The 19,404-nt window shown below is 38.1% G+C and overlaps 2 protein-coding genes across 2 annotated transcripts; both read right to left on the bottom strand.

Moving 5' to 3' along the window:
* Window positions 1-5,758: 5,758 nt before the first annotated feature.
* LOC119731673 (transmembrane protein 145-like) lies at window positions 5,759-14,840 on the bottom strand. The gene is made up of 15 exons (XM_038204881.1): window positions 14,656-14,840; window positions 13,714-13,791; window positions 13,351-13,431; window positions 12,995-13,096; window positions 12,349-12,523; window positions 11,848-11,919; window positions 11,372-11,521; window positions 10,517-10,595; window positions 9,903-10,072; window positions 8,898-9,054; window positions 8,380-8,500; window positions 7,540-7,677; window positions 6,629-6,805; window positions 6,390-6,461; window positions 5,759-6,133 (listed from the first exon to the last, which is right to left on the bottom strand). Exons 1-15 carry the CDS (start codon window positions 14,752-14,754, stop codon window positions 5,852-5,854), a joined length of 1,953 nt encoding a protein of 650 aa, XP_038060809.1. The 5' UTR covers window positions 14,755-14,840; the 3' UTR covers window positions 5,759-5,851.
* Window positions 14,841-15,424: 584 nt separating this feature from the next.
* Window positions 15,425-19,375, bottom strand: LOC119731675 (cilia- and flagella-associated protein 299-like). Its single transcript, XM_038204883.1, has 5 exons — window positions 19,128-19,375; window positions 18,373-18,503; window positions 17,653-17,886; window positions 16,946-17,075; window positions 15,425-16,591 (listed from the first exon to the last, which is right to left on the bottom strand). Exons 1-5 carry the CDS (start codon window positions 19,233-19,235, stop codon window positions 16,493-16,495), a joined length of 702 nt encoding a protein of 233 aa, XP_038060811.1. The 5' UTR covers window positions 19,236-19,375; the 3' UTR covers window positions 15,425-16,492.
* Between the last annotated feature and the right edge of the window lie 29 nt (window positions 19,376-19,404).

Here is a 19,404-nt window from a genome sequence, read left to right as displayed (position 1 = left end):
TTGTACACAACCGCCGAAGTGGCGTCTGGATACTACATTCTTTTCCCGCTGGAAATAACAAAAAGACTTTTATGTTTTAGGACTTGATTCCTAAACATTTGGCTGTGTTACAAGCTGGCAATGTTACTTTATGTCTTTGAAATCATCTAAATAGTTCACTAATATACCATGTTGAATATCAGCTGGCTTAATTTTGTAGAAAGAGGGCTGTGTTTTCACTTATGACATGTTTTAGAGAAACGTGACTGAGAAACGTTTCCAATTTCGCGAGTATATTTGACAACTCCCCAAAGACTTAATACACAATTACCAGAGTGGCATCAGGATACTACGTTCTATCCGAAATAATCATTGTAATCACTGAACCTTTAGTCTTTAATCATTATAATCATCACATAATCATCACTTGTCGTGGACATAATCAAACAAAAGTAACTGAATTCTAGGAGTGGGAGGGGCATAGAAAGGAAAAGGGGGGCACTTGTGGTTTAACTCAAAAGACAACAGAACAAAACTGACACAAAATAAACAAACTTTAGTTTGTTTTCAATATCTTTATTTGTTCCTTAGAACATCATCAAAGCTGCTTTGTTTTTCGCTGACAAATATTTGCTGTTATTTTTTTACAGAGATAAATGTATGGTTTTTTTTCTACCAGGTTGTGAATAAATTTGAATAAGAAACAATAGTTATTATGAAGAGCTGGAAGCTCACCCTACCAGTTTTTCCTAAAATGTTGTTACTTTCCTTGTTTTTCTAATTGCTAAATCTTACCAATAATGTTCTTGAATAAATTTGAATTTCCCAGTGCTAAATCTTAATGTTTTCTTGAATAAATTTGAATGCTGTCCCTTACCAGTAAATCTAATGTTGAAGTTCCTTTCTCTGTAAAAAATGCACTTGTTGCTTCAATGACTAAAGAAAAATTCATCTTAGAAATTCATTTCGTTGTCTTACGCGGTTTTCCATTTACGCTGAATTACAATTTTGTTTTCCAATGATTGCTTCAATATCTTTTAAGTTTCTTCACTGCTTAATTTTTGGTTTTCACTGCTGCTGGTTGCTGAATTAGGTACATTTTAAGTTCATTTTCATCTATTCTTTTATTGTGTTTGCTGTTTCCTAGTTCCACACTAAATGATTTCACAATTTTGAAATACAACATGTACATATAACTGGTTTTCTGTTTTTCTCTGAATAAAATATGGTACACTTGCCATTTGCATTTTGGTGGCACAAATGTTCTGGTTTTGTTTAAATATAGATGACAAAAAAATCCATGCAAACTGTCATCCACGAATTCGTGATTTGTTTCTTGAATTAGAATTGAAGGCACTTTCCTTCCAAAGTTGCGGCTCGTTTCCACTGATTACTAACTAAATTTCAAACTTTCCAAATTAGCATATTCCAAATAATTTTTTTTTGATAAATTTGTGACGAGAGCAGATTGTTGAAATATGACAAAGGTACGATATGGCAAGAACGATGGCGAATACTTCCAAAGGACCCTAACATCACTGAGTTGTTGTAAGTGATGTTGGTTTTCGACAGCCCAAGATGCATAACTCAAATGTTTGTATTCAAAATTAGAAAAATTAAAAAAAAATCTAATCGGGTTCTCTAATTAGCCACTGTAAAGTTAGCATTGGTCATCAGTAGCCAAGAAAAAAAAAAAAAAAAAAGGAAAAAAAAACCCCTAAATTTAAGATCCAAAAAACCATGACGCCCTTGCACTGGAAAATGAAAAAAAAAATAATGGTTAAAAAAAAAACCAAGATGCATAACTCAACTTTGTGTGTTCAATTTTGACAAATGAAATAAAAAGAAACAAAAAGATATCTAATCAGGTTCCCTAATTAGCCACTGCATAGTTACCATTGATCAACAGTAGCCAAGAAGGAAACAAAATGAAAATAACAGAGAAGAACTTAACACCTATCCATGATGATTTTACTTGAAAAAAAAACACAAAAAAAACGATATTGTGACAAATTTTACTCGAAACTTAAAAAGAAAAAACAATATTGTGACAAATGTTCGTAAGGTTTTGGCATTTCTTTTGATGGAACATGAAACTCTGATGATTCTTACCAAAAAAAGAGAGAGAGAACAAAATTGAAAATGCAGAAGTTGACTAGACGACTGATTCAGACTTGAATTTGGTTGGTTTTTGACTCCACACAGTGACTCCACAAGTGACCGATGACCTGACATGACATCCAACTTGATCAACACGCTAACAGTACTGACACTACAGTTTGCAGTTCTTGATGACCATGTTAACTGAATTGCGAAAGCTTTGAATTGACGAATTGCAAATGAACCTAATAATTTCTGTGTCTATAGTGTGTGTTTGAAATGAATTGATTACTTGTTGCATGAATGAAAATTTGTGAGAGTGACTCTAGTTATTTGAAAGACGAAGAAAAAATTGTGTGTGTATTCGCATTGGAGTGTGTGAATACCATGAAAAAAAATCTACTGAATGATGAGATTTGAAATAGGAAAAAAAATGAACTTACAACTTTTAAGAGACCATTTGGAGTAGATGAAATCCTGTTAATACCAGTTTGACTAAATAAAATACTGTACTGTATAACAAAAATGTAAGTTGAGCTTGAAACATAAAAAAAAAGAAATATTGTTGAGAAAGTTCTATATGATAAATTTAAAGACGCCTTGCCGAATTGATTTTTTTTGTTGAAAAAAAAAACCCTGAATGAATTGAAAAAAAGAAAGAAATAGCCTTGAAATATGTTAAACTAAAAAATGTTGATGTTTTTCAAGAAATCCCGTTGAATCATGGGCTGTGCCAACAATTATAAAATAAGAAATCAAAAGAAATATATCTGTGGGTTGGCTAGAATGTATCACAATGATAGGCTGTATTGACAACTTAAAAACAAAAATATATATTCAGTGGGAAGACAAAGAAAGTCTTTAATTTGTTTAATATTTTGAAAGAAATGTAAGAGAAAGCTACACTATTAAGCGGGAAAAAAATGTTGAGATGAAGAAACAAGGATGAAGAAAACTAACGACGTTTTTCATTGGACCTACAGAGATATATCGGAAACAGGACTTGCGCGCAGCAAAATTTAAATAACCTATAAAAAAATTGTTTAAAAAGGAGAAGCAAAGAAACTTAATGTTATATGTCACGCATTTTAATTAATTTAAAAACGAAAAAGATTCATTGCAGGTTAGTCAACTAGATTCCAATTGGGGTCTAAAGAGACCGATAGCTTGGTAAATACATGACCTCCCTGCTACGCTGGACAGAAATTTGAAAACGATGGGAACGTCCTAGAGGGATGAAAAATGGGAAAAACAAAAAAAATAACTTGTGTGTCGTCAATACAGCAAATCATTGGATGTTTTAGAAAATTTGCGTTGCCAGACAGAAATGATAAAGAATCCACCAGAAAATGAAGTTCTTGCCTAATAAAATGAAAAAAAAAGCCAGTTAGTGGAGGACCAACTGGATGTTGCCGAATTAACCAAAACGTGAAATTCTTGACCGATGAACTGAAAAAGCAGCAGATGTGTGTGAAACAGTATGTTTGTGATCTATTACCAATTTTAAAAATGCATGTGTGTGGTTGCAGATGGGGATGGATATTTGATGAACCAAAATCAAGTTGATTGTTTTGCTAGTGAAATTTAGAGTGTCAGATTTGGATGACATATGTTGTTGGCACAGCCCAAGAGCAAGTTTAATTACACCCCTCCCCCGCCCCCCCCCCCCCAAAAAAATTTAATCAATTAATGAACACTTATCAAAAAAAAAATGACCCCAAGATATTCTGTAATTGATGCAGGAAAACTGTACTCCCGCCCCCCCCCCCCAACAAAAAAATCCACACAAGCTAAACAGAAAAATGAAAAATTAACTGACCTGTCTGAATAGAGCTTGATGTTAGGTTTGGAAACATCAAGTGGATTAGTCTTGGCATCTAGTGTGTCCTTGAGCAAGGCGTTTTACTGTAAGTATAACATGTACGTGTGTGTCTCCACCCAGGAGCAAATGGGCGCTGGTGAGGGCAGGTATCTAGTGTGTCCTTGAGCAAGGCGTTTTACTGTAAGTATAACAAGAACGTGTGTGTCTCCACCCAGGAGCAAATGGGTGCTGCTTAGGGCAGGTATCTAGCGTGTCCTTGAGCAAGGTATTTTACTGTAAGTATAGCATATACATGTGTCTCCACCCAGGAGCAAATGGGTGCTGGTGAGAGCAGGTATCTATAGGTCCTTGAGCAAGACATTTTACTGTAAATATAACATGTACTGTGTGTCTCCACCCAGGAGCAAATGGGTGCTGGTGAGGGCAGGTATTTAGTGTGTCCTTGAGCAAGACATTTTACTGTAAGTATAACATGTACGTGTGTGTCTCCACCCAGGAGCAAATGGGTGCTGGTGAGAGCAGGTATCTATAGGTCCTTGAGCAAGACATTTTACTGTAAATATAACATGTACTGTGTGTCTCCACCCAGGAGCAAATGGGTGCTGGTGAGGGCAGGTATTTAGTGTGTCCTTGAGCAAGACATTTTACTGTAAGTATAACATGTACATGTGTGTCTCCACCCAGGAGCAAATGGGCGCTGCTTAGGGCAGGTATCTAGCGTGTCCTTGAGCAAGGTATTTTACTGTAAGTATAGCATATACATGTGTCTCCACCCAGGAGCAAATGGGTGCTGGTGAGGGCAGGTATCTAGTGTGTCCTTGAGCAAGGCGTTTTACTGTTAGTATATCATGTACGTGTGTGTCTCCACCCAGGAGCAAATGGGTGCTGGTGAGGGCAGGTATCTAGTGTGTCCTTGAGCAAGGCATTTTACTGTAAGTATAACATGTACTGTGTGTCTCCACCCAGGAGCAAATGGGTGGTGGTGAGGGCAGGTATCTAGTGTGTCCTTGAGCAAGGCATTTTACTGTAAGTATAACATGTACTGTGTGTCTCCACCCAGGAGCAAATGGGTGCTGGTAAAGAGGAACTTGAATTTTCAGATGAAAAAAACCTGCCATGTTCTGATTGCTAGAATGTGAACTTTGAAATAATTTGATATTGGATTTACCTGCTTTAGTTTGATTTAATATCTGACCTCGATTTGATTTTTACCCTGCATGTTTCTGATCTGAAATGTGCTGTAGCAAATGATGTGAAATTCTCTGCTTTACTGCAAACTGCAAACGTGGTATGTCGAAGTTGGTGTCACTTTGTGGAATCAACAGACCAAAAAAGCCAAAACCTGATACTGTGAAGAATTTGAATGTGACCGATAAATGTAAATATTCTGAACCAAAACTATGAAAAAATTTGGTGGCTGAAAAAAATGAAGACAAAATGTTTCTGATCAAAAAACGTATGCGAGATTGAAATCTAAAAAAAAAGTTGTAAACTGAAAAAAAATTCCTAATTTTCTGCAACAAAAAAATGAAAGAAATCAGTGCCTAAAAAAAATGAACCAATTTTTTTTTTTTAAATGGGAACAAAAGGAAATAAAAACAATGAAAGAAATGAATGGCTAAAAACCAAATGTTTTTAAAAGTATATTTTGATGAAAAAAAAAAACCTGAATCATCAGAGTTGAAAAGCCAAAACCAGTTTTTGGGAAAAAAATTAAAAAGTAAATTTTGTGAGTCCAAAATTATGCGATTCAAAAAATAAAAACACCGTGGCTTAAAAAAACTGAACAAAATTTTACTCGTTAAAATAAAAATGGAAAAATGAGAACACAAAAAAAAGAAATAAAGGTGTTGAAACTCAAAAAAGGGGGGAAAATTTGCAAATTAAAAAAAAAAAAAGAGAAAATAAGAAGGCAAAAAACACATCTTGGGCTGTCGAGAGGCAATCGGTCTACATATCGGTTATGGTCAGGTCGTCTAATGGGATGTCAACAAATTCCAAGTCAAAGGAGCATTGCTCCTTCACTTCAGTGCCGCGGTCGTCGATCTTACGGTCATTGGTTGCCGGAGCACGGGTACCAGTCACTGGGGAAACAGAAGAGGCGGATCTCTTGGCGGCGGCCTGCTGAGGCTTGATCTTCTTGGGCAAAGCCGGAAGCTTCAGGCCGTGTTTCTTGCCCTTGGGAGGAGACCTGGTGTTGACGGCCGGTTGAGTTTCGTTCTCGATCTTCACCTGAAATTGATGGAATATGATGGAATTGGTTCAGCCTAGGTTTTTACCTGAGTGCTTATGATAAATGCAATGGAATTCTGAAGCTTTTGATAGAAGTATTTTTAGGCTCAGGTATATGATTAAACATGAAGGAAGTTTAGAGTTTAGATATGATGGCAAATGATGACAGTTTTCAGCATTGGCATTTGGATAGAAAATGATGGAATTTGTTTGCTAAGGCACCATGGAATGTTTAAGGTTAAGGATGGTAACTTACATTGTCAGTCGGCTGTGCTTTGGGCTTCTCCACACAGAACATGGCAAAGTTTGGTCCTGGTTTGGGAGCCGGCTGCAAATTAAAAAAATTAAAAAAATATTTCACTCACCCTGGAGCGGCGCACCAAGGTAAAACAGGGACAGGAATAATGTCAGTTTATAAAATGACCCAGATGGAAACAAGTACATGTAACAAGGAAATATTATGGTCTGGTTTGTACTGATGTATTGTCCTCAAACCTTTGGTGGTGTCGGAGCTGGAGTACTGTCGTTCACATCGTCGGACGAGGCAGCGTGCAGTGAGGCGGTGACAAAGTTGTTCACGATGGGATGCCCTGGTCTGGCCTTGGATGTCGGCTTGGTCTCGGAAACTATTCTAGCCTCGGCCACTGGTCTTGATGGAGTAGTTTTGTAGGGCTGTAGAGATTGGAAAATTGAATCAAAGGCAAAACTCAGAATGTGAACTCTGACTCTAATCAACCTGTGATTTGTGCACCCCACATCAGAACTGGTATACTATGACTTTCTAACGAAAGTAAAATTTTGACAATTGTAGATTGTTGAATTTTTGGTGTGGCAAGAACGATTTTAAAAAGATACACTTTAGACTACAGGCTCCCCACATCACTTCAAGACCCAGAATCAAAAGTAAGAACTTGCTAAACTTTGCAGGGACATTCCCAAATTATCATATTAGAACTGCAGTGGGGTTGTGAATTTCTTCATTAAAACATATTCCAATTGTGTGGAGCAATATTAATTGTGTGGAGCACTGTGGTCCAGTGGTTACGTTGTTCAACTCACATCCCGTGGTATGTGAGTTTAAACCCTGACAGGGAACATGGTGCTTGTGCTCTTGGGCAAGACACTTTACTACAATTTCCTCTCTCCTCCCAGGAGTATAAATGGGTACCTGTGAAGGTAGAGACAAGAATGCACTGATCTAGAGCTGCTGCAAAAACTGGTCTCATGGCCTGATGAACAGGGGTAATAATTTTGAATCGCTTTGAGACCTCGGGTATAAAGCGCTATATAGGCACTTCATTATAAGATAAATTAATCTGAAAATGTTTCTTTAATCCTTTTTTTTTAAATCATGGTGACAAAAGCAACAACTTTCTGAAGGGGGATGTATTCTTATATATACATACAGCATCCACGGTGACCTTTGGTGTTGGTGACTTCACAAAGATGTTGGTGAGTGAGCGTGTCAGCGGAGCTCCAATGAATGGATTGGTGAAGTTGGACTCCTCATCGTCAGACGGTTCAGTGACAAGCAAAGCAGCAACCTGTAAGTAGATGCATGTATGATTGAAAAGTGGTTTGGGATCTTGTACGGTGGTGAGTAAACATTGGCAGAAGTTTGCATAGGCAGTAGCGGATTCGGGGGGGGGGGGTCCCAATACCCCCTCCCCTTTTCCAGCCGCTGACTAATGTCATGAAAATATAGTAAAATGGGGCCAAAAATAATTACATGGAATGTTAAAATTCTTGAATTTATTCTCAGATTGCCTTAGAATGTAGAGGAAAGCATCACCGATTTCAAAATTTTCCTTAGTAATGGGTGCCTTCACTCAACCCCCCCCCCCCCCCATGTTCAAAGTAACCAGTCTATTTTACTTAAAATGAACTAAGATGGGAAACCGACTTGCATTAAAATAATTTATGAAACTTGAACAAAGCAATCGACTTGGGTAGGGTTTGAACCTATGAGCTTCCAGATTTCTGTTCCAGTGCTCTACCAACTGAGCTATCCAGCCCTATGTTGGCGGTTTCCCATTTTGTCTTTGTTCAAGGGATGCTGTGATAGTCTGGAAATCCCACCCAACATTAGCAATGATGCAAACCCAGAAAATAGCAGACGGGATCACTCAGAGAGGTTACAGCTTTGTAAGTCACTTGAAAAGTTATTTTACGAATATGCTCATCATTTTTTGTAAGCACTCTTGTACTAATGTTCTTGAATAGCTCTCCTTGTATTATAGTCCTACCTGATTGGTTTTGATGTGATATGGGAAGTACTCGTTGGTCATGTCAGGCCGGGTCAGGACCAAGAAGTACATCTGTCCGATGAACGACACTGTCCAGTAAACTCCAGTTACGATCTTGACTCTGTATAAAGTATAAAAAAAAGAATAAAAGGAGTAATTTTGTTTTCAGCCTCTTTCAAATGCAAGCTTATCACAAATCTATAATCATGCAACACCTCAAGGTAAGCCCCTGCCCCCCCACACACAATTTTCGAAACTTGTTTTGATTTTACATTCTATCAGAAATATATGTGTTTTTTTGGTTGTGATATAAGACACATTCAGCAAGTCTGCCAATTAAAGAGGCATTTCAGCAAAAGCTGTGCAGGCGCTGAAACTGCTATCTTTACAAGCTTAAAAGTTGGTAACAATTTATAGTGACCTTGAAGATGATTTTTTTTTCAAAGGATTAATTGTATAAAAAAAACATGCTTTCCCCACCAGAAGAAAACAAATCAAATTTACAGTAATGATAATACCTCTTGTAGTTTGGGATGAAAGCATTGGCCACTCCTATCATGACGGGCTCGATCGCAAACCAGACCACGTAGAAGACCATGAACAGCAGATAGAACTTGAACTTCTGGTTGAAGTGCTTGACGGTGAAGAAGACACAGTAGTACAGCCAGACAATGCCTGCAATGAATAGGTAAGAGATAGTGAGTTATATAGGATTTGAGCCTGATAACAGTCTTAGAAGTAGTTTTCCTGATATGGCAGTCCATTTATACATCTCCACTGGTAAGTTGGATGTGAGGGATTTGTGCAACGGCGGACCCACAAAACTCAACACAAGTGCCCTCCCCCCCCCCCCCCCTGCTTTTCTTATTTAAATTGGGGCAGAACATTTTTGGACCCACTTTTTAGGGGGATAAAATATTGTTGCCCCCCCCCCTTCGGTTTGGGTTGTCTATGGAATATCCCCTTGCACAGCAAGGGTCTATGATATGCAAGCAGATTCGGCAATTAATTATGCAAAACAAGACTGCGTCTTGATCTCGAGATTCCGACCATTCAGCTGGCGCGTTTTATATTGGGTCTTCGGTAGCCCGTTCTTGTATTACACAAACATGGCATCCAAATTGACCAATCAATAGCTTAATGCACATTTCTGATCGAAATGACATCACAGTTTCTAAAGTCGACTCCGATTGGCTAGTGTCTGTCACGAGCCAATGTGGCCCATCAGGCCGGCGTTTATCTCCGGTTTCAGTAGCATGAAACGACTGAAAATATTTCTACTCCCCCTGGACGGGATGCTAGTCCATTGCAAATTACTCCCCAGATAATGCCGGTACCCATTTATACTCCTGGGTGGAGAGATGCACGTGGGGTGAAGTGGCTTGCCCAAGGACACAACATATAACCAGCAGCTGGATTCGAACCCCCTGACCCTCTGATCATGAGTCACGAATCCTAACCACTAGGCCACACTCCCTACATATATAGGCAAAACTCAATATTATAAGAGTATCAAAACCCACCAACAATGCGCATCACAATGAGTCCCATCCCAGCCGGGCTGTCGTAGATATACATGACGTCTCTGGGGTCAAAGTTGGCATTGGCGTAGGTGTAGAGGAAGGTGTAGGTCAAGGCGTACAGGGTGATGAAGATGGCCAGCTTGACACTGCCGCTGGTACTGATGCGGCCTCTGGGAATCGGACAAGTTTGAACGCCAAGATAATAATTTTTTGCATTTCATCTGTTCTCTTAATGTCTGTGCTAAAATAATATCATTTTTTTGCAGAATTATTTATAATTAAAATGGACATCTAAACAAGAAACTATTTCAAATCCTAATCATTGCTTACGAATCTAACCAAAATTTAGAATTATCAACTCAAGTTGAAGATACTTTTATTGTATGTGTTTGTATCCATTTTACTGTTACAACCTAAATGTGAAATATTTCACTATTATTGGATTGAAATACCATTCTTCAAAATTGGTTTATAGTTTTCTATCATGTCTTCAAATGCATCGGTTAGACTTTGTCACGCCCTTTATTTTTCTTCCATGGGTTTCATTGCACTTACTTTTTTATTTTACTTTCAAATAAATAATTGGAATAAATATTTCACCAAAATGTACTCACCTAGTGATAGTGTAACCTTTGCCAACCAACATCAGTGTCAGAATAAACACCACGTCACTCACAGATGACAGCACATGTCCTGAAAACAAGCACAATCAACATTTTTCTCATTTAAAAACATATCAATGAGTACTTCGCCTATTCAGTCATTAACACTAGTTTTGAGCTCAGGAGTGACAGAGGAATTTCTTTGTCATATTTTTGCCATGTTACTTGCGACTTGCCCAGAATGCTCTGTGAATTGTGATTTCCTTGTGATTTTCTTGTGATTTCCTTGTGATTGACTTGTTATTGACTTGGAACTGGTCTCAGCCCAAGTAATGACTGACTGGTGAATGATAACTGACTGACTTTGTGATTGACTTGTGATTGACTTGTGATTGACTTGTGATTGACTTGTGATTGACTTGTGACTGACTTGAGACTGACTTGAGATTGACTTGTGATTGACTTGTGATTGACTTGTGATTGACTTGTGATTGACTTGTGATTGACTTGTGATTGACTTGTGATTGACTTGTGATTGACTTGTGATTGACTTGTGATTGACTTGTGACTGACTTGTGACTGACTTGTGACTGACTTGTGACTGACTTGTGACTGACTTGTGACTGACTTGTGACTGACTTGTGACTGACTTGTGACTGACTTGTGACTGACTTGTGACTGACTTGTGACTGACTTGTGACTGACTTGTGACTGACTTGTGACTGACTTGTGACTGACTTGTGATTGACTCAAGACTGACTCAAGACTGACTCATGACTGACTCATGACTGACTTTTGATTTGACTTGTGATAAGGTCAATTTCACGTTTGCCTGTGCCCAGTAAACAAACTCAATGACATATTTACCTGCTGTCTTCATGTCGGGCATTTCGATTCCAGTCTGAGCAAATCTAGCCAGGGCGATGATGCTGAAGAGCAGAGAGGCCAGCTGAAGGCAGATCGAGATGAAGAAGAGCTGGTAGGTGGAATGCAGAAGCCTCTTCTTGGACATTTGATCTGGGAGAGAAGGGAAACAAGGTAAATTTATTTGAAACTAGATCTTTGTTCTAGAGCATCATGACGTCGCTTTGTATTTTGCATGCCAGTAACATTCTATGTACCTACCAAGTTTCATGACAACTGAGCCTTGCACTATGCTTTGTGTTCTACTTCTTAAGCTTGTTATTTCAACAAAGTCTATAGTCAAGCAATTTTGACTGAGCGCATGATGTCAGTTGGCAAATTGGCTTCAACACCCCACAAAGAAAATGCCTTTGATATGCCCCTGCTATTTTTTTCTCTTAAAAACCTTAAAAAGATGAAAAATAAAGAAATTTACTCACATTTGTAGTAGACTCCAGTCAACGCCATGAGAAAGTACAGCACAGCGAAGGCAATACTTGTCTGCAAGGTGTCTGGAGTGAGAGTGATGAGTGAAATCCATTAACAAAAAAAAAATTAAGCACGGGAAAAAAATATCTAGGAAAATTTTATTAAGTACAGTTTAATTGTCTTTGTTAATAACAGCCATATTAAGGCAAGGACTGGCAGGATGGTAAAGAGACAAAGATTCCAAGATCAACTGCTTCCCTAAAAAAAATATTTAAATTGAGCAAAACATGAAAATTTGTTTTTTATTTTTTGAAATGCCCAAAGATTTATCAAAAGTGATCTTGCTTCACACAATACATTTTTTATTTCGAAACTTGATGTTGAACAATCGTACTCCTGTTTATTGTTTATGTTGGGAATGGGCTGGGGGTGGGGGTGTTTGGGGAGGGATAGGGGAGGGTGGGGGATTGAGAGTGGGGGGGGATTGAGAGTGGGGGAGGGGTCATTCTCACAGCGTTCGTCAGCCGAGAAGTGCTTGTCCATGGGCCGGACTCCGTTTGTCATGTTGAGCTTGTACTGGATGTGGACGCCCTCTTTTGGGCTCATGTTGTTACAGTTGGCCACATTAATGAACCACCAGCGCGGACGTTTGGCCGTGAAGTGACGGGTGCCGGAACACACGAGCATCTAACAATTCGAGAACATCACAGGAAAAAATGTGAGTTTACAAGACAAAAAACAAAGTACAAAATTCCAGAAACCGAAGGATTATTTCAAAAACAAGTTGGAATCACCTCTTTTATGAATATTATAGCTTGGACCATTCCTAGAAATTACATATAAAGCTTTATATGAGATAATGTTATATGCTCAGAACAATTGCATACAGTACAATTCCACAGTTTTTTTATTTCTTTTTCACCAGGTTAAAAAAAAATTCTGAGAAAAAATCCAAAGTGAAACATTGTGCTCAACTATCAAGGAATCTGAAGACAATGCCAACAGTGAGCTGAATTAATCATTCAATGGTAAGTATGGCACATTTTGCCCTCTCTTGTGATAAAAAGGAAAAGTGGCAGGCGAAAAAAACAGGGGGCGTCTCAAAACTATTGTCCAATGCCAGAAAGTTTATGGGGAAATTAGTTTACTGTATTTTACCTGTTTTCCATCTTCGGTCCTGTTCTTGCAGTTGTAGGGCGTGCTCAGGGTGATCTGAGTGTTGTGGTGGGATGGTATCTGAGCCTTCTTCTCAAGACAAGTCTGTCACAAAAACAATAAACAAATTCATTTTTTAACTAACTTTGTGTGTGCATATACTGAGTAGGTATGCAAAGGAACTATGCAAATAATAGGTAAGCTGGCATAAAGGAATGAAAATAGATTTTTAGTGAATACCGGAACATCTTGAAATATGATTATGAATCGTCTTGGTTACATTGATACACTTTCTTCCAAGAGTGCAAAAGACATCTGTACTTAAAAAGTTATAAGACAAACATTCATCTCATACATACCAGTTTATCTTCATTGGCTCTCACATATGGCCACTGTTGGGCTTCGTCATTGAAAATCACCATCTGGTAACAGCACAGTTCCTGTCAAAACAATAGAGAAAAAATGTGCAACATTTCTGAAATGCTTGTGGTTTGCTATAACATTTCTATTTGCTGGAATGAAATGTGTTGGTGAGATATTTTTTGGAGGAAGTATTTAGTATTGAGCACAATATTTGTTTGAGCACAATATTTGTTTGGTCATAATTGAAAAATAAGTTCATATTGAATACTGATATGAGAAATCAATAATTGTTTATTATTTTTTAAATTTATTTAAATATTTATATTTTGATTATTTCATTATACTCTTCGGACACTCACCGCAGGATACTTGAACTCGTACCACAGCTGTCCCAGTTCGTCAGGCTCAAAAACAAATCGTTCCAGAAATTCCATGTCCTGTTTGGTCATAGTTAAAAATATATATCTTGGTAGGCCTACTGTCCTTTGAAAGTTCACAGACACATACAAATTATGCACTGCCTCAGCTGGCTCTGTGGCAAACTATGCACCCTAATTAAAACCAAAAAAATAAAGAGCACTAAAATTATTTACAGAAAAACATCTTTCTTTTCTAAGCTTTCTTTTTGATCAAGATATATGTAAGTTGTAGTGGGCCTCATTACATTTCATGAACTCATACTTCACGCGAAAGCAAAAGCGAAGCGAAATTCGTGACGTCAACAATACATTCGAAGTGCGTCCACCATTATTTGTTGACGACATGAATTTCGCTTCGCACATGACTTCGCGTGAAAGGGTTATCCACATCTACATTACTTTTATTACAGCCTACAGGCCTAGGTCTTTGTATTCTATCGCCATTTTATTTTGAAACCACAGCGTAAATTGTGAATCGTGAGTGCATGTGCAGGATTAGGCCTACTAATAATACCGTTAGCTGTAAAGTGTATCGAGTGAAAACATGAGCCGATTCATGCACGTAAGTCCACGCGAATTTCTAGGTAGCGGTGGACGTCACAATAAAACTTCAATTGTTGACGTCATAAAAGTCACTTCACTTTTTTTTCGCTTTCCCATGACCGGCCTTAACAAAATATTCAAAATTAAAACATTGTAGGCAAATGGAAAGTTCTGTCTTTGCCCCTTAAATTTTATACCATTACAAGACCGACAAATCTGTAAAAACATCCATGGATGCGACTTTCAACATGTTAAACGAATGAATGAATAGCGTTTCGGTATCACTATCAGAGACAATACGGGCCCAGCGACGCGATGGCCCCGCGAGCTGAAACTTACCTTGCTGGTGTCCACGACACCTTCCACGTACTTCGCATCGGTCGCGGTTGGGATGATCGTCAGCAGCAGAACTGCTGCCAAAACACCGAGAAGAGTCATGCTGGTTCAATCCAGGAGACACTCCTGATCACTCGCGGTGTTTTTCTTCCAACGAAATGTCGTTTAAATTCGCAAATTCGCAATGAAAAGCCCCGTAAAATGTCCAGCCGTCTGCAGCGCTCAAAATTCTAATCGTCTAATGTTTGTTAAAAGTATGCAAATTACCCTGGAAACTTTAATATGAATATTTATTAGCAAGAGGGCGCCACGCGCGCGCGCCGTTGATTGTTTATGGCGCCCTCTTTCGATTGTTACGTGAAAATATGCACATTGCCGTACGCACATACACTGAGCACTTTCAAGTTTGATCCCGAAAATAAACCTTTTTTTTTAAATTGCCAATTGTTTAGTAAATGTTTAAAAGTTATTCACTACTGAATGAGATATCGAACGAAACAGTCTGCCCACGTTAAGTTATTATGGAAATAATTTACAAACTGTGAATGTTAATTTTGCGGCTAGAATATATTTCAGGCGGTTCTTTGTCAAAAGGCGCGAAAGCTTACTGTAGTAAAAAATCCCACTTTTTTCAAAAAAATATAATAAAACACGTGCAAACTGAAAATTCGTTAGGAGAAAGAAATCAAATGTGTTGAAGAGCATGGGGAAGTAATTGCTTTGATCCTCATGGTTTTCTTCCTGGTACAAACTCAAGTTCATACAATCATATAAAAAATGTTTCTCACACAAATCCATTTTTATTTCAACTGTACAATGCTTATGATACAAGTGGATTACCATGCATAAGGTAACTGCACTAATGTTAGGATAGGAATTCAGAGACTTGTACATGTACACACACAATCAGAAACTTTAACAGGCCCTGGATACTCATTCCATTATTTTACAGCAGTTGGATTTATAAAATGTTAACACTTCCAACACAACTACATGTACATATTATTTGAAGGCATTGTTAACTTCATACGTGTATATTTAACAATTGTTGACTGCTGAGATGTGAAATATGACGTTTTTAACAACTCATTTGCATAGCACCCGAGAACGTGCCAATAAGTCAAAAAGATAAATGGTTGTTGATTACTGAAAGTTTTGATGTCCTGCCGGACATGAGACTGAGCAGTTGATGCTGCAGTTCTCATTGCGAGAAGCTAGCGCACCGACAGGTTTTATATGTGCACAATGAATGCAGTGCGATATCACTGATCTAAAAATCCGCCTAAAATTGGATAAACAATGTAAGTGTGTGCCATGTGTTTTTTTTATGGACAAGACACATGGCAGTTCCAGACCAATAAAATTACAGTATCCAAGCACGCAATATAACAATATTTTATTATTGTTATTTTTTACAATGGTTGATATTAATTTAGTTGAACTAGGAAAATAGTATAAAGTGGGGCTTAGAATATAGCTGTCATGCAATCTTTAGCTGCTTACTGCATCAGAAATCCAACCAATGGAGACATAACTTTAAATTCTCTCAAAATAGTTTTTAAAAAATGGGCAGTTAAAAAAAAGTGTTAGTCAAGTTCCATGTACATGTACATGTAGTTCTTTGCTAATTACAATGGGACCTTTTTTAAAAACCCTTAAAATGCATTTTAAATATGGCATTTCAACCTACACAGTGTTTTTCATTTCTTGCAGTCCTGCAGTGCACAAGAGTGGATTTAAAATGCATAGGCTGCAACAGTAAAACTTGACACAAAATTTTACGGTCGAAAACGAAATCCCATCCAGAAAGCGCCTAAAAAGTGCCAGATCTTGGGCACATCTATGTTTTCCGTCTCGTGATGTGATCGTAGATGACGACTTGAGTGTACTGGGGGCAGCTCAGGGGCGTGCGAGTGGAATTGTCGCCTGGCGATGCCGCCTGGAAAAAAAAAATATATGAAATTACGAAATGATCAATGTTAACAAATGATGTTTGAAGTTTGCAATAACGCTGCAATGAGTAAAACCAAATGAGTCAATTGGAAGCTGAAAATCTGGGGCCAATAACTACTAAGCAGACAAATTAGTGTTAAATGCAAACTTGGCTAAAAATTAAACAGTTACAAGCAATATGCATTACACAGCATTTTTTCTGATGACTTGTTTTTCATAAGCATGTTTGTTCGTGCTTAGGAAATTTCTGAGCTTGCAAGCTCCATTTGATCCCCGGTTGATGGAATACAAAAAAGTTTAGCAATGCCATCATGACTTGGAGTGGATACGTTAAACCAACCTTAGGATCGACATTCAGTATCTTGCGATCCCTCTTGTTCTTGAACAGCAGACCAGACGCGTTCTCGGCAATGACCTGGTAGTTGGGCGTGGGGTTGGAAGTGGACGTTTGTGTCTCCCAATTGTAGAAGCTGTTACAATAGGAAGAAAGTGATACAACAAACCTTCATTAAGTATCAGATCAAATGGAAATTTCATCAATGCTTTGACAAGAAATTAAAGTTGAATTAATGATTCCTTTCACTGTGAAAACTGCAGCACTGTAGTCGAGTCCGTAACGAGTCCCCAAGAGTCCTCACAAGTCCGTCACACACTATTGAAATGGGCTATGAAGGTAGCATTCTTTGTAAGTATTCATCCTGTTACATATGACTAGATTTCTGAAAGGTTTTGTGATTTACATTTAACCAGATTTGGACCGACAACCACACTGGAAAAGTGGGAGTGCGAAAATTTGTCAAAACAAAAGATGTGACAAATTTATCATTTTTTCCATCACAGTTGTTGAATAAACAGCCCTTCAACTTGTGCTTTCCACATTTCTTGTCGAGTCACAAAAATGTCAGCTCTAACCTATCCAAGACTCCTTAAAGAAATTTTCATGAAAAAAAAATTTAAATTAAAAATGGCATGAAAATCCTAGGGAATTAGTAAAATAATATAAGAAAACCTCTTCCCCCCCCCCCCCCCCCAAATAGTTGCTTTTACCTAAGATCCGATGGTCTGGGCAGTAGCCTCTTCCGGCCGGAGAAGTACAGATCAAAGTCTTCCGTCTTGAGCCGGTGGGCGTAGTCGATGTAACCAGAGATCTCCTGCCCCCTGGCGTTCTTGTCCCGGATGAAGATGATGGAGGTCATCTTGCCGCTGCGGTTGGCCTCCTCTCGTTGGGCCAACGCCTTCAGGAAGGGGTTCTTCAGGTCCTTACCCGAACTTGCAAGGGTGCTACAGCAGGGACACACACATAAAAACAGGGGATCTTTACGTTTTACAGTTGAACAATGAAATTGAAAGTGTCACCTCTGGATTACCGTTTCAGTGCTCTACCAACATAGCTTTCAAGCCCTTGTTGGTTATTCTTTATACATGTACCTTGATTGACATTTGTGGAAGATAAAGGAATATAAGTACATGTAAAATTTAAAGAAAAAGGGGTAATAACAGAATAAACCCCACTTGTAATCAATTTGGGTCACAAATAGCAGGGATGAACAATGACCAAATGCCTTTTAACATTTCACTTGAATAACTTGTCACCTGATTTGAGACTTGACTTGTGATGAGTTGATTACAATTCTAGCATACCAAAAGTTTGCATCTTTTTGTCATCATGCAGTGTTCCAAAAAGTAACATACTGGTAAAACAAATTTGAACATGACCTTGTGGTCCTTTTTTTTTTGGTGAGATCTTTTCCAAAAGCATTGGCTCACTTCTGTTGGCTTTTCTTTGACTGTCTGCTTGCCTCGGCTGCCTCTTTCCTGGCCACAAATTCCTCTCGTTTAAGCACTTCCCCACTGCCACGGTAACCTAACTCAACAAGCTCCCTCGCAAGCTCCTCATCCTGAAAAACAAACAAACGCATGCAAAATGGAGAAAAAGGAGTGCATTTTATTTGATTAATACTAAAATAAATGTTTAGCGTTAATATTAATGTGCACAGCTACGGGGTGATTGCTTTTGAACAAGTACTATGAGAAGCCAAATGTCCGTAGCAAATTGCAATTGATTATTGAATTGGCAATGATTTATGATTCTTATTTTTGAATCCAAATCCAATACTTTAGTACAGTGGTAAACTTTGACAGACCATTAATTTGGAACACAAGTGGTTTGCTTCGAAATATTTTTATAACATTTTATTGAGAGTAACACTATTTTTGTCAAATCCAAGTTGTAACGTTAGAGCTGACGCAAAACACTAAATTTAAACGAACATAAAATTTAAAAGACCTGGACTAGTCTAAAGTGTTAACGTTAAGGATTAAAAAAGACTAAAAAAAGAAAATAGTCTACATACATGACATAGGCCAATATAACAAAAAACAAAAGCATTTATTTCCAATCAAGATTTCAAGAAAATGTAAAAAAAAAATAAAGAGATCATGCGAGTAACCACCGAGTGAGGGCGGCATGCATGAATGAAGGTAATGAAAACACACAAAACAGATTTTAAGTCGAGTCTCACCTCGAGATACAACAAGTCTAATGGTGTGATTTGTGAGTCCAGAAATTCTTCATATGTGTTAAACTCGGTGACAATATTGTCACTGCCAGACGTGACCTCCTCTTCCATGGCGAAAATCGCAGAAAACCTTCGAATCGATTGATATTTTTGCCCCCAAACTGAACGTCGCCAAACTTCTACACAACAACATTGAGTGAGAATAACCTTTGACCCAATTGTCCTTAGCAACCGTAGGCTGACACTCTGGTCGGTTCCCTGACCCAACAACGGCCAGGCT

This window comes from Patiria miniata, unplaced genomic scaffold (assembly GCF_015706575.1).
Source record: "Patiria miniata isolate m_02_andy unplaced genomic scaffold, ASM1570657v1 HiC_scaffold_24, whole genome shotgun sequence".
In the NCBI taxonomy this organism is placed as follows: Eukaryota; Metazoa; Echinodermata; class Asteroidea; order Valvatida; family Asterinidae; genus Patiria; species Patiria miniata.
Note: the sequence above shows the minus strand (reverse complement) of the source record. Positions and strands in the feature narration are given on the sequence as shown.

What these genes read in the sequence shown, in the direction of transcription:
- LOC119731673 (XM_038204881.1), bottom strand. Translation starts at nt 14,754, where the DNA reads ATGACTCTTCTCGGTGTTTTGGCAGCAGTTCTGCTGCTGACGATCATC. An exon ending in GTGTCGTGGACACCAGCAAG is followed by an intron (nt 13,792 to 14,655) that starts GTAAGTTTCAGC and finishes ATGACCAAACAG; the next exon opens with GACATGGAATTTCTGGAACG. An exon ending in ATCACATCAAAACCAATCAG is followed by an intron (nt 7,678 to 8,379) that starts GTAGGACTATAA and finishes ATCTACTTACAG; the next exon opens with GTTGCTGCTTTGCTTGTCAC.
- LOC119731675 (XM_038204883.1), bottom strand. Translation starts at nt 19,235, where the DNA reads ATGGAAGAGGAGGTCACGTCTGGCAGTGACAATATTGTCACCGAGTTT. An exon ending in TCAAAGAAAAGCCAACAGAA is followed by an intron (nt 17,887 to 18,372) that starts GTGAGCCAATGC and finishes TCCCTGCTGTAG; the next exon opens with CACCCTTGCAAGTTCGGGTA. An exon ending in CCCAGACCATCGGATCTTAG is followed by an intron (nt 17,076 to 17,652) that starts GTAAAAGCAACT and finishes CTATTGTAACAG; the next exon opens with CTTCTACAATTGGGAGACAC.